Here is a 12,601-nt window from a genome sequence, read left to right as displayed (position 1 = left end):
CCAGGTGCTTCTCAAAATTGGAGTTTGCCTACTTTCCGCCTGCACCTCCTTAACCTTCAGCCTTTACCTTTTCTCTCAATTTTATATTTTCTTGTTTATATGCCTTCTAGGGGAAGTAATAATTTTAATAATGGTGCAATATTCATTGTATCTATCTACTTAAAAATTTTCAATGTATAAAAATTGTACTGAAACATCAATATGCAATTATTTTCCCATCACTGAAAAAGTTTTAATATGTATTGAAGATTCTGGACCAGATATTGTATAAAGAGAAGACAAGGAATATCCAAATAACTTATAAGAAATTTCTAAATCTCTCACATATTAAAATTATGACAAAAATATGATTTATAGTACACAATTGCCATTATGTTATAGATAGGAATAGTACCCATACTAAATGAATTCATCCCCCTTACCAAAATTTGTAGTATAAGAATGAAAAATATTCAGATTCTTATAAATAGAGAGGTATTCAAGTTTCTTTTGGACAACATTCTTTGGTGTTTATAAAACTGCATATATTACTACATATCTAGCACAGAGTCTCTTCAGACTATACATTCAGTTTAAATTGGAAATTAAAAATATAAACTAGATATTAACTATAGAAAATACAGTATTTTGATTTTATGGTGCCGAAGTGTTGAGGGACAAGATTTACTTATTAAAATTTTAAAATAAACTACCTACGCTTTGATATTTCTTATATATTTGCATATACCAGGAATTAAAAAAAATTACATCTGTAGGCAGAAAATTCAACTCTAAGTTGACAATTATTTGTGATTCTCTCAACTGGCTACTCCACAACATATGGAGCTAAATAAAAATGAAAAGCCTAGCATTGCTTGGATACCAGCTTAGTAAGCAATTATGAATGCCAGATGCATAATAAATGGAATATTCCACTTTAGAAGCAGAAGACAAGTGAATGAATAACACGGACAAAACTTAGTATAAGTTCTTTACCCTAATAAAGTAATTATTCATTTGCAACAATTACCAAAAGTAAAAAAATTTATTTACACAGTGGTTGCTTTTTGTAATACATCAAAACCTGTAATGTTATACTTTCCTATTCTCACTGCTTGTCTCATACCAGTGGTTGAAGTTTTCCCAAATAATTTACTTCACATTTAAAGTGGCAATAAAGATTTTACTTAATGAATTTAAGTTATAATTAGAAACTAGTTTTATTTACAGAAAATCCATAAATATAGAACTTTTATTCCTATTTTATCTAGGGCTATGCAAAAAATTGACTAAAAATTTTTCATCCAGGTCTTTGTAATAAACATGTAAATAGATTATTTACAATGGAGATGCTTTCCAACAGAAAAGTAAACACAGAAATAATTTTGGTCTTCACTTGATTCCATCATTATATATTGATTTTCAAAGATGATGTGATATATCATGTTTACTCAAATTCTTATTATACACATAATTTAAATGATGACTTTTCTTGAACAATGAATGCTTCATTTTGTATTTAAATTTCTTTTAAGAAATATTCCTTGATCCAATAGTAGGGAATATTAAACATTTTCTTTCAAATATGGCAAAAGGTTTCTGTACAACTGTGTGCAATTTTCTTCCTTCTGGCAACATTATAAATACTTGGTCATTTAATCTCCATTATTCACACTCCTGGGTTATCTCACATGATGTAAGTACCATCTTTGTAGTATTTCATGGACTCCATTTGTTTTGTCATAGCCAGGACATCATGAAATCCAGTACTTAGGCCAGACATATGTTGAAAGTATGCTTCTTTTTCCACTTGAATTGTTAAATTGTTTACTCCAGCATCTTTAAGTATTCCTGTAACCTGTTATAAAAATTCATACATTTTAAAGCATTTAGATTAATGCATTTAATACACATATCTTAACTGATACTCATTTTTTATTTTTTATTATTATTATTTTTATTTATTTATCTTTAGAGGGGAAGGGAAGGAGAGAGGGAGAGATATATCGATGTATGGTTGCCTCTCATGTGTCCCCCGCTGGGAACTGGCCTGCAACCTAGGCATGTGCCCTGACTGGGAATCGAACCACAATCCTTTGGTTCACAGGCCCGCATTCAATCCACTGAGCTACACCAGCCAGGGCCTGATACCCATTTAAAAAAAAATTTTTTTTTCCATTTTACTTTTAGAGAGAGGAAGGGAGGGAGAAAGTGAGGGACAGAAACATCAATTTGTGCTTGTCTCTCGAGTGCCCCTACAGGGGACCTGGCCTGCAACCCAGGCATGTGCCCTGTGGAAATCCAGCTGGCAACCCTATGGTTTGCAGGCCGGCACTCAATCCTCTAAGCCACACCAGCCAGGGCTGATATCCCATTTTTTTAATAGCTACAGATAGGCAGAGATAAATCCTCAAAATAGTGTTTATTATGTATATGGCCGAATGTTCAGTAGGCTTTTAGGCAACCAGTAAATTCTGATCTCACATTCAAAGTAGTATAGGAAAACAGCTACTGTTTCCAATTCAGAATGTCTAGGACGGGAATACAGGGACTATTTTGATTCCTATCTCCAACCACAGCATATGCACATACCCTACCAACATTATTATTATTATTAATTTTGGGCGACTTTTATAATAACTTATTTCTTGACAATCTACTGGGAATCAAGGTGGATCATAAATCAATTTTATTTTACATTAACTTAAGTTGATCCTCTAAATAATAAAACTTGATTTTACTTTAACCAGTTTTGTATATAAAAAAACCTAGATGGAAAGAAATGTTATCTTTAGCTGAAAAACTGATGTTTTTAAACAACTGAATTACTATTGAACTATGTGAGTTACAATGTATGCATTTTGTGCATGAATTACCTCAACTGAAATTACTATAAAAACAAAAGATTATTACCTGCTGTACTATTCTTTGTTCCAGCACATCAGCTGTCACCTGTATATGAATTGTTCCTGCCACAATACTGGCAGAATGACGCCAAAAATGAGGGTCTCGGTATGATATTAATCCTTCAATTTTCTGTATCTGTCAAATAAAAGGAGAGGTGATATAAATGGATTTAAAGGTTATAACTTACTTAAAACAAAGCAGGTTTTTGGTCCAGGAACCACTACTAAGATAATTTTTAAAAAAGATAACAAGGAGAGCCCAGAAGTGAGAAAGGAATAGAATAGAAGAGTCAACTAGCTTAAGGTCTTAGGTAAGGGTGCCAAAAATATTTTGATTTAGTAATGATGCCAAGGAAGGTAACTGAACAGGAAGTACAGGTGTCTCTGCAACCAACAGTTGCACATCAGTTATCATCTATCTAAGATGTACTCTGCCAACACTGAACAGTGGATATGTTCAATAAACTACATGGTTTTCTTTCTTTTTCTTCCTCCCCTCCCCCCTTCTTTCTTTCTCTTTCTTTCTCTCTCTCTTTCTTTCTTTCTTTTTATTGTGTCTTACTGTTTACTGCTCTTTTCTCTCTTCTTTTTTTTTTTTTTTAAGATTTTATTTATTTATCTTTAGAGGGGAAGGGAAGGAGGGAAGGAGAGAAATATCAGTGTATGGTTGCCTCTCGTGTATGCCCTGCTGGGAACTGGCCTGCAACCCAGGCATGTGGCCTGACTGGAAATCGAACTGCGATCTTTTGGTTTGCAGGCCCACGCTCAATCCACTGAGCTTTCTTTAAACTGATATACACATTTGCAAATTATTTGTTATTACACATTTGAAAGATATCTATGATCAACAATTGAGAGCTGGTTAAATAGAGACTACCCTTGTCATTAAAAATATATTCGAATATTTATCAGCATGACATAATTGAATGAGAAAAATTTAGAAAGCAGTACAAATAGCTATTTTTGTAATTGCCACTCTTATTTTTAACATACTTTTATACAGAAAAATAATTTTTAAAAGTGTTTCTTTCTAGGTAGAAGAATTATATGAGATCCTCCTTTTTTCTACTATATTTTGGTATTTTCTGTAATAAGTATTATTTTGAAATGAAAATGTTTTTTAGTAAGATGTATATTCACTAATTTTGAGATGATGAGAAAAACATGCTTATTTATGAAAATAGTGGGTTAAGGTGCTATACCTTAAATATTCTACATGCTAACTTTTCATCAGCAGATCTAATTGCTTTAATATGATATGGCAAACCACAAGCTGAAAAACATTCTGTTTTTCTAATTCACAGAAAAAACTATGAACTGCCTGTTTATCCAACTGAGTCACATACCTGTCAGGGTTGGAAATATATCTTTATATGGTGTGGTATAGATATATATATAGCTTTTCTTTTCCGCCACGTAGAAATGTTAATTAGGCCAACCCTTTTCCCCCCATTGATCTGAATTGTCATCTTTGGTATATTCTGAGGTTCATAAGTTCCTGGGCCTGTTTCTGATTTTTAAAATCAGAATTAATCTGTGTGTTTATTCTTGCTCAAGAACAAAACCATTATTAGTTCTGTTAATTTTGTAACTTTATAATGACAGGATAGGATCCTTCTAATTAATTAGTTAATTCTGTAAATTTATGCATTTTTTGTTTATTCTCAAGCATTAACTCTTCCAAATAAGCTTCCAAGTAATAGTGGATGATCTATCCTCCCCCAAAACAAAAACGAAGTCCAAATGAGAGATGACTGCACTGTGATTTAAATGAAAGAATATCAGCATCTTCACAATATAGTTTCCCATCCAGGAAAATGTCTTTCTCAATTTATCCAGTCCCTATTTTATGATCTTTAAATAAAACTATTTTCTTCATTTATATCTTGCACATTTCTTGTTAGGTCAACTTAATTTCAAATGCTATTTTAAAAGGGAAAAAACAGTGAGAAGAAATGACACACAGTACCTTTTCTAAGGCAAGATGTAATTCTTTTTCATATTCTGGTGGCAGTCTCAGAAGTAGAACCTGACAGGCATCTTTAATCAATGGAACGACACTGAGAAATATTAATATAGCAATAAAAAGAGAACAGAGAGGATCAGCAATGAACCATCCGAACTGCTCTATGAGAATTGTGGATACGATCACACCAATACTGCCCAGTGTGTCTGCCAAAACATGTAGAAATACACCTAGAAGTAAAATATATAAAGACATTAAAAATTAATTTACATCTAATTTAGTTCTTTTATCCATTCTGTAAATATTACTGGGTACCTACTAGGCACCCATCACTGCTAGGGGCTGGTACTTCAAAATGACTAAAACACTGTCACTACCCTCAAGTAATTCACAGATGAGTGGTAAAAAGGTAAGGATATGGACCAATATACAACAGTGTGGTGGGTTTTATGGTGGTGTGGTTTATACGGGGAAGCTTCCTAGAAATTGTGCATGAGCCAATCCTAACATTACCCAAATACTTATATTAAACACAGGATAAATAATTCAATATAGCGAGTGATAAATATTTCCCCCATTTTTTTTTACAGTACAATAAAAATCTTCTGGTTCTTTTATAATGAAAGTTCATAATAGCATACTCGGTGTTTCCCTTGCAGATAATATTTATGCAACTGTCATATGATGAAAAGGACTCTATAATTACAGCAATTTACATTTATGAATAAACATGAGCATTTTCCACAGCAGATAGATGATTTCATACTACTTTAAAAAAAATTTTGGAAAGATTTTATTTATTTATCTTTAGAGAGGAAGGGAAGGAGAAAAGGAGAGAAACATCAATATATGGTTGCTTCTTGTGAGTCCCCTGCCTGGAACTGGCCTGCAACCCAGGCATGTGCCCTGACTGGAAATCGAACCATGATCATGTAGTTCACAGCCCGCACTCAATCCATTGCGCTATGCCAGGCAGGGTCCCATACTCCTTTTCTTAGCCACAGATTGTTTCTCCAGAATAAAATTATATCAGAAGCCCAATACTTAATACACATAAACAGTGTCAATTCACAACATGGCTGAAAGGTATGCCAATATTTGGCAAGGACTCACCCCTCATGTTAGCATTCATGCCTCCACCTGCAGATCCATGGCTATGATTGTGCCCATGGTCACCGTGTCCATGCATGTGGTGTGCATGGCTGTGATCAGATGAGTGGCAGCTTCCTTGAGAAACTCCATGGGTATGGTTATGGGCATGGCTAAAGGCACAGATACCAATAAGGTTTACTATCAGTCCTCCGACTGAGACTGGCTAGCAAAAGGGAGAAAAGAAAACCTTTAAATTTGTAATTTAAAAAATAAATGTTACTTAAAAGTTAGTGTATAGCTATATATGTCTTTCTGTTTACAGTTTTAAAAGCATTCATAGTAAAACCTCATTAAGTAAATCCATACTTTAAAAAAGTTTAGAATATTTACCAAAAGTTTAGAAAACATACCAAAGTACTGACAAGTAGAAGGATTTGAAATTGTTTTAATTAAATGATTAAGAATATGTACTTGGTTCATGACTTACAAATACATAAATGATGCTTAAGTTTTCTTTTATTAAAAAAAGAGTATGAAAATACTACTTACTAGAGCAAGTATACGTTATACCAGGAATGTTGTTTAATAACATCTTATCATCTCCCTCTAAGAGAGGTAAATTACTAGGTAAATTTCAATAGTTTATAAAGTCATGATTATAATTTACTAACTAGTGGATTCCAAATAAATATAGTCTACTGAATCTTATAGTAAAATTTCCCAAAATAAAAAACAGGTACAATGAAAAAGCAAACATTAATAGTAATCTCTATTTATTTATTTAAAAGATTTTTAAAATTTATTTTTAGAGGTAAAGGGTGGGAGAAAGAGAGGGAGAGAAACATCAATGTGTGATTGCCTCTCACGTGACCCACTGGGGACTTGGCCTGCAACCCAGGCATGTGACCTGACTGGGGACTGAACCAGCGACTGTTTGGTTCACAGGCTGGCACTCAATCCACTGAGCCATACCAGCCAGAGCTCTTAAAAACACACACACACACAAAAAACACCAACAGTGAATGTGTTTAATTAGAGTGAATGTAATTATCTTAATCTGATGATGACACATAATACTCCAAAGGATAAATTAGGTTATTTACCATTGATTATCCTCTTAGAAAATAATTTTGAATTGCTCAGGATGTTATTTAATTTATAGATGTCTATAGTTTTTCCTTCTGAGAAATCCATTTGTTTTATAAAAAGAACATATAGCCTTGACTAGTGTGGTTCATGGGGCTGGATGTATGTTCTGCAAACCAAAAGGCTGCCAGTTCAATTCCTGGTCAGGGCACATCCCTAGGCTGCAGGCCAGGTCCCTGGTTGAGGGCCTGAGAGGCAAGCAATGGCTATTTCTCTCCCCACCCCCCAAATAAGGGGGAGAGATAATTTTAATTATTTTTCTTTTTTCTCTGATGCACCATTCCCAGAAGTACTGCAACACTGGGTTGATATGCAGAGTGGATGGAGCAAGCTCCATCTCCCAGCTCCAAAAATCCATTTAATAATGTCCTCAGATAGAGGACATATCAGATATTAAACTGGTAAGAACAGATACTATACTTGATCTGAGCCAAAAGGCTGAGAAGTGCCTGGCTGGTGTAGCTCAGCGGTTTGATTCCCAGGCAGGGCACATGCCTGGGTTGCAGGCTGGTTCCCTGCAGGCCAGTTCCCAGCAGGGGACTCACTAGAGGCAACCATACATTGATGTTTCTCTCCCTTTCTCCTTCCCCTCTAAAGATAAATAAATAAAATCTAAAAAAAAAAAGGCTGAGAAGTGATTATTTTAATTAATTTTCAAAAGTAGTAAGAGGAGAGATTTACTTTAGTAAACACATATGAAGAAGCTTATTTACATCTTCCTGTGACCCAGACCATTTGTCTATCAGATTTAAAAATTTCGGTTAGCTTTATGAGCTTGAAGAAGGTTAATGAATTTTGAATGAAACCAAATACTGTTTAAAGAGATACTATACTTTTTTTTTTTAAAGATTTTATTTATTTACCTTTAGAGGGGAAGGGAAGGAGAGAGGGAGAGAAACATCAATGTATGGTTGCCTTTCCTGCGTCCCCTGCTGGGAACTGGCCTGCAGGGAACCTGCCTGCAACCCTGGCATGTGCCCTGACTGGGAATTGAACCTCAATTGTCTGGTTCGCAGGCCCGTGCTCAATCCACTGAGCTACACCAGCCAGGGCTGAGATCTTATACTTTATAAATACTTCTCTTCTACTGAGAAATACTTATTTCATTTTTATATAACTTATCATAAAAAACAAAATAATGTAGAAAATGAAAGCGCCCAATAAATTATACTGCCAAAAGTTAGTCACTCCTAAGAGAATGGTACATTTTTCTATGAACATACTAATGTACATATATACACACCTTTTTAAACCAAGAATGGGACTGCATTTTAATATTGTTTTGTAATTTTTTTCACTTAGTACATCTTGTATTTTTCACACCAGTATTTATATGTATACTTCATTCTTTTTAATAGCTGTATAGTATTTTATGAATGAAAAAATTAAAAAACTAGTCCTTTCATTGATGGCCATTGTTCTCCCCATTATAAACAGTGGTATCTTTGCACCTCTACACACTTGTGTGAATATTTCTGTATTAAATATTAAAGGGCAAAGACATGAGCATTTATAATGCACAATAATTTCCAAAATGTAATCCAAAATCATTTTACTAATATATACTCCCACCAACAAGACTCATAACTGCTTTGAGTCATTCACCCATTAATTGCTGAGTTCCTACAAACCAGGTGCTAGCACTTAAAGAGTTAATGATGTACAATTCAGGTCTTGAAGACATTTCACATCTTAATTGTGGAAGAATGACAAATTAAACAAGTTATAACTCAGTGTTGCTGAAGGAGGAATGCACGAGATAGAATGGGAATGTTGAGAAAGAGAAATCTAATGAACTTTGAGGAGAAAAGAGAGAGATAAGGGAAAGTATGCCACCAGAGGAGACATAGAAGCAGTCTTGAGAGGGTTGAATTTTAGAAGTAAGGGAAGGGAAGGCCAAACTACAAGAAACAGCAAATGTAAAGGTAGGTCTGAAGGTATAGGCAGGACATTAAAAGTTGCCATAGCAGTATAATCTATGAAGTAAAGCTTTAAAAATAGTACTTTTCTGATTCTATTTCTAACAAATTTCTTTAAGTATTTAAGAACACACCTTCAAACAAAAACATTTAATAAGTCTGTTTGTGAGACAGATGTAAGAAAGAAATTTGTATGTTTTAGAATGTTATACACATTTTAGAATGTGTATTTTGACTACTAAAATATTAGAGAAAAGGATTAATTCTAAGAGTCAGGAAAAAAAGAAATTACATTCAAATAATTATACCCCATTACCAGTGAAGCCTCTGGGACCTGGAGGGTGGAAGAGGAGAGAAAGGTAATTTGAAGGGGGGTGGGGCCCAGAAGAGTTATCTCAGCAGCCCAGGGGGCGGAGTGAAAAAAGATGGGTCTTCCCTAGGGCAGTAGAGGGTAGAGCAGAAGGATGTTTACCAGGGAATGGTGTGTTTGCTAAGGACCAGCCAGGCTCCCGGAGCCCCATCACAGCCTGAGGGGGGAAAAAATTTCTAAGAGTAGATAACAAGAGAGGGAGTTATGCCAATTTAAATAAAAAGTGAAATAAAACTTTCATAGATGAGTAACTACAAACAGTAATACTTTAGCATGAAAAAAACTGTATGAGTGCACTCAGAAATTCAAATAGAAAAATAAAGACTTACTGTTAGCATGTGTGTGTCTAATTCCGGAGGATCAATTAATCTAGCCACTGACTCCATAAACACAAAAAAGGCTATTACCATTAGGAAAAGTCCATTAATAAATCCAGAGAGAATTTCTATTCGACCATACCTAAAAATGTAGAATATATTTTCAGAAAAGGAAAATGATAACTATTTTAAAAGTGTAACATTATGACTTTGCAAATGAGGAAACAAGTCCAAATTTTCAATACATAAATAGCACGATTAGAAAATTACCAAGATTTTTAACATCATACTAACATGTTCCAAAGTACTTTCTGGGCTTATATCTGTTTGTTGAAAAAATTGTTTTGTTTGTTTGTTGAAATTTTATATATTTATCAGTATATAAGTGTTCCCTCTTCTACACACAGCCTTTCTAATTTCTTAGCAAAAAGTTATTTCTCCATTAAGCCCTTAATGTGCTCTGTATGTCTGTCACAGCACATAGAATCTGCTCTTTACCAGAATCATTTGTATTTTTTGCTCAATGATCTTTCAAATATAAACAGCTGAAAATAAGAACTGAATTTATTAATCTATTTAGAGTAGGTCTTATCAAAATACCTTGGATGAATAGGGGATTCTAATGTTTGTTAAACCGAATTACTCACTTAATAAAAGGGTATTTCACGTACAGCCCCTTCATTTTTGGATACTCTTTCTAACAACAAAGACGTGAATGATCATATACATTCCATTGCAAGAAACAGGTTGAGCAAACAGTTTGATATTTAACTAATTTTTGCTATCTGCCTGTAAGAGAGATTTGTCAGTGAGTAAAATCTTGAGTTTACTGTCAGTCAGTATTTATTCAATATTTAGTCCATTTCTTCTTATCTAGTTCAAATGAAAAAAATAAAACTGAAAAACTATTTGCATTAAGAACAATAAAATTTTATTCTCTAGGATGGAATTTACACTTAAGACTTTCACTGTAGTACCTTACCTTGACAACAGTCAGTGTACCTACCCATATGAGAAAATCCGAGTTGCTTTCCATCTACTCATCAGGGCAGCAAAAAGTCCCATGACTAAAGCAGAGCAGTCAAAGAGCATGTGAAATCCATCTGAGATCAGACCCAGACTATTGGTCAACACTCCATAGAATAATTCCACAAAGGTAAAAAGCTAAAATATGTTAAAAAGGAAAAAATAAGGGAGTATGTTGGGAAATACAGTTTCAAGAGAGACTTACCAGATTTAGTCATGAGGATTTTAACCCAACTAGCCCAAATTATAACCATAATTATACCCAATCCTTACTTGAAGATATAACTGCCTCCTTAGTTATTTAACTGGCCCTTCTACTAAAACTGTATTTCATATAAATTTTAAGAAACCAGGCCATTCAGACACGTCCATCTCATAAACTATTTAACAGGAGAGAGTTAAAATCCCTAGAACTACTATATTTATTGGCTGGAAACACCACATTAAGCCAATGTTTCTAATGCTTCAAAAATTGTTTGCTTAAGCCCTTGCTGGATAGCTCAGTTAGTTAGAGCTTTGTCCTGATATGCCAAGGTTGCTGGTTCAATTCCCAGTCAGGGCACATACAATTATCAAACAATGAATGCATAAATAAGTGAAACAACAAATTGATGTCTGTCTCCCTGTCTCTCTCTCTCTCCCTAACTCTCTCTAAAATCAGTAAAAAAAATTGTTTGCTTAAGTAGTCTGAATATGATCCTGTAATCTTTCTACTACTTAGAGAAAATGTAATTTTAGCCCATTTGTAATTACAAAGAAATTTGGGAATTACTAAAATTATAACAGAATTGTAAAAATTAGAAGATTAAGCTTTTAAGATATGCCACTAATATTTAAACATCTTACCAGATTCAAACACAAGAAGTAAAAGATCTGCCTAGAGTCATTCTCCTCAAGAATTTGTTTTAGTGATTCCTTAATAAACCTAGGGATCGACTGGGAGCTATGCTGAAAAGCATCACCCATGAAGTTATAAAGAGGTGTTCCTTCAGGAGAATATCCAATTAGGGTACCTTTCTGTCCTCTCTTAGAGGGAGATGATAAGATGTTAGCAGCTAAAAGGAGAGAAAAAAAGGAATATTATGAAAGTTTAAAAGTTTAAGCTACTGAAAACCAACACAGTATCTGTCAGCACTGAATGCAAACAGTGAACACATTCCCAAATCAAGTAAATGATGTAAACATCAGAATCCATAAGAAGTTTGCTAAGGAGAAAAACGCTTACACAAAATGAAGAATATAGCGCTCACTACCACTCCTCCAGACAGGACGTGTTCAGTGCTCTCCTGGTGTGCTGCTCTGTTCATAGCCCGCAGCTGGTCTGTTATTGGATGTGTCCAAAAATTTCCAAAAAGTAGAGCACTAATAAAAATGGGGAAGGATCCATAGCGGGCACATTTGGAAACTTCCATTTTGACTGAACAAATGGAATCGACATAGAAATCCAGGATCATGACAAAGAAGATAACCGTAGTGAAAGGCATAATAAGAGAAAACCAAGACTCGACTTTACTCTAAAAATTAAAAAAAAAATTTTTTTTGTCAATATCACATAGGTATAAAGTTCATATCTTTTAAGATGTTTAAGTTAATCCCTTTACCTATAAACAAATATTCTCATGATTCAATACAATTTGTAAAATGCCAAAATATATGAGCTATAAGATATTGGCACATTTCTCCAACATTCCCCAAAATATGAAAAACAAAAGCATGGTTTATTCATTTTATAAATACTATGTGATCCATAATCCTTGTGCCTAACACATAGTAGATAATAAACTGTTTCGACTGATTCCTTTGAGTCATAGGCATAGGAAGGATATATAAATGTAATGGTACTTGATTTGATTTTTCTATAAACAATACAACTAACTAAA

The 12,601-nt window shown here is 34.0% G+C and overlaps 1 protein-coding gene and 1 non-coding gene across 2 annotated transcripts in view; both read right to left on the bottom strand.

Annotated features, from left to right (window-relative positions):
- Positions 1 to 1,387: 1,387 nt before the first annotated feature.
- SLC30A5 (solute carrier family 30 member 5) overlaps positions 1,388 to 12,601 on the bottom strand; it is a 35,019-nt gene continuing 23,805 nt past the window's right edge. Inside the window, exons 9-16 of the mRNA XM_037132804.2 lie at positions 11,947 to 12,235; positions 11,568 to 11,776; positions 10,702 to 10,859; positions 9,708 to 9,837; positions 5,965 to 6,166; positions 4,855 to 5,081; positions 2,893 to 3,021; positions 1,388 to 1,837 (exon numbers count right to left, since the gene is read on the bottom strand). Coding sequence (XP_036988699.2) covers positions 1,667 to 1,837; positions 2,893 to 3,021; positions 4,855 to 5,081; positions 5,965 to 6,166; positions 9,708 to 9,837; positions 10,702 to 10,859; positions 11,568 to 11,776; positions 11,947 to 12,235 — 1,515 coding nt within the window. The 3' untranslated portion in view covers positions 1,388 to 1,666. The remainder of the gene's footprint in view (positions 1,838 to 2,892; positions 3,022 to 4,854; positions 5,082 to 5,964; positions 6,167 to 9,707; positions 9,838 to 10,701; positions 10,860 to 11,567; positions 11,777 to 11,946; positions 12,236 to 12,601) is intronic.
- On the bottom strand, positions 7,357 to 7,539 carry LOC119040001 (U2 spliceosomal RNA). The gene has a single exon (XR_005080770.2). It is a non-coding gene; the product is annotated as a U2 spliceosomal RNA (small nuclear RNA).

The sequence above is a fragment of the Artibeus jamaicensis genome, unplaced genomic scaffold (genome assembly GCF_021234435.1).
Source record: "Artibeus jamaicensis isolate MK-2021 breed Jamaican fruit bat unplaced genomic scaffold, CSHL_Jam_final scaffold_369, whole genome shotgun sequence".
Lineage (NCBI taxonomy): Eukaryota > Metazoa > Chordata > Mammalia > Chiroptera > Phyllostomidae > Artibeus > Artibeus jamaicensis.
The sequence above is the reverse complement of the archived record's forward strand: the minus strand, read 5'-3'. Positions and strand labels throughout refer to the sequence as shown.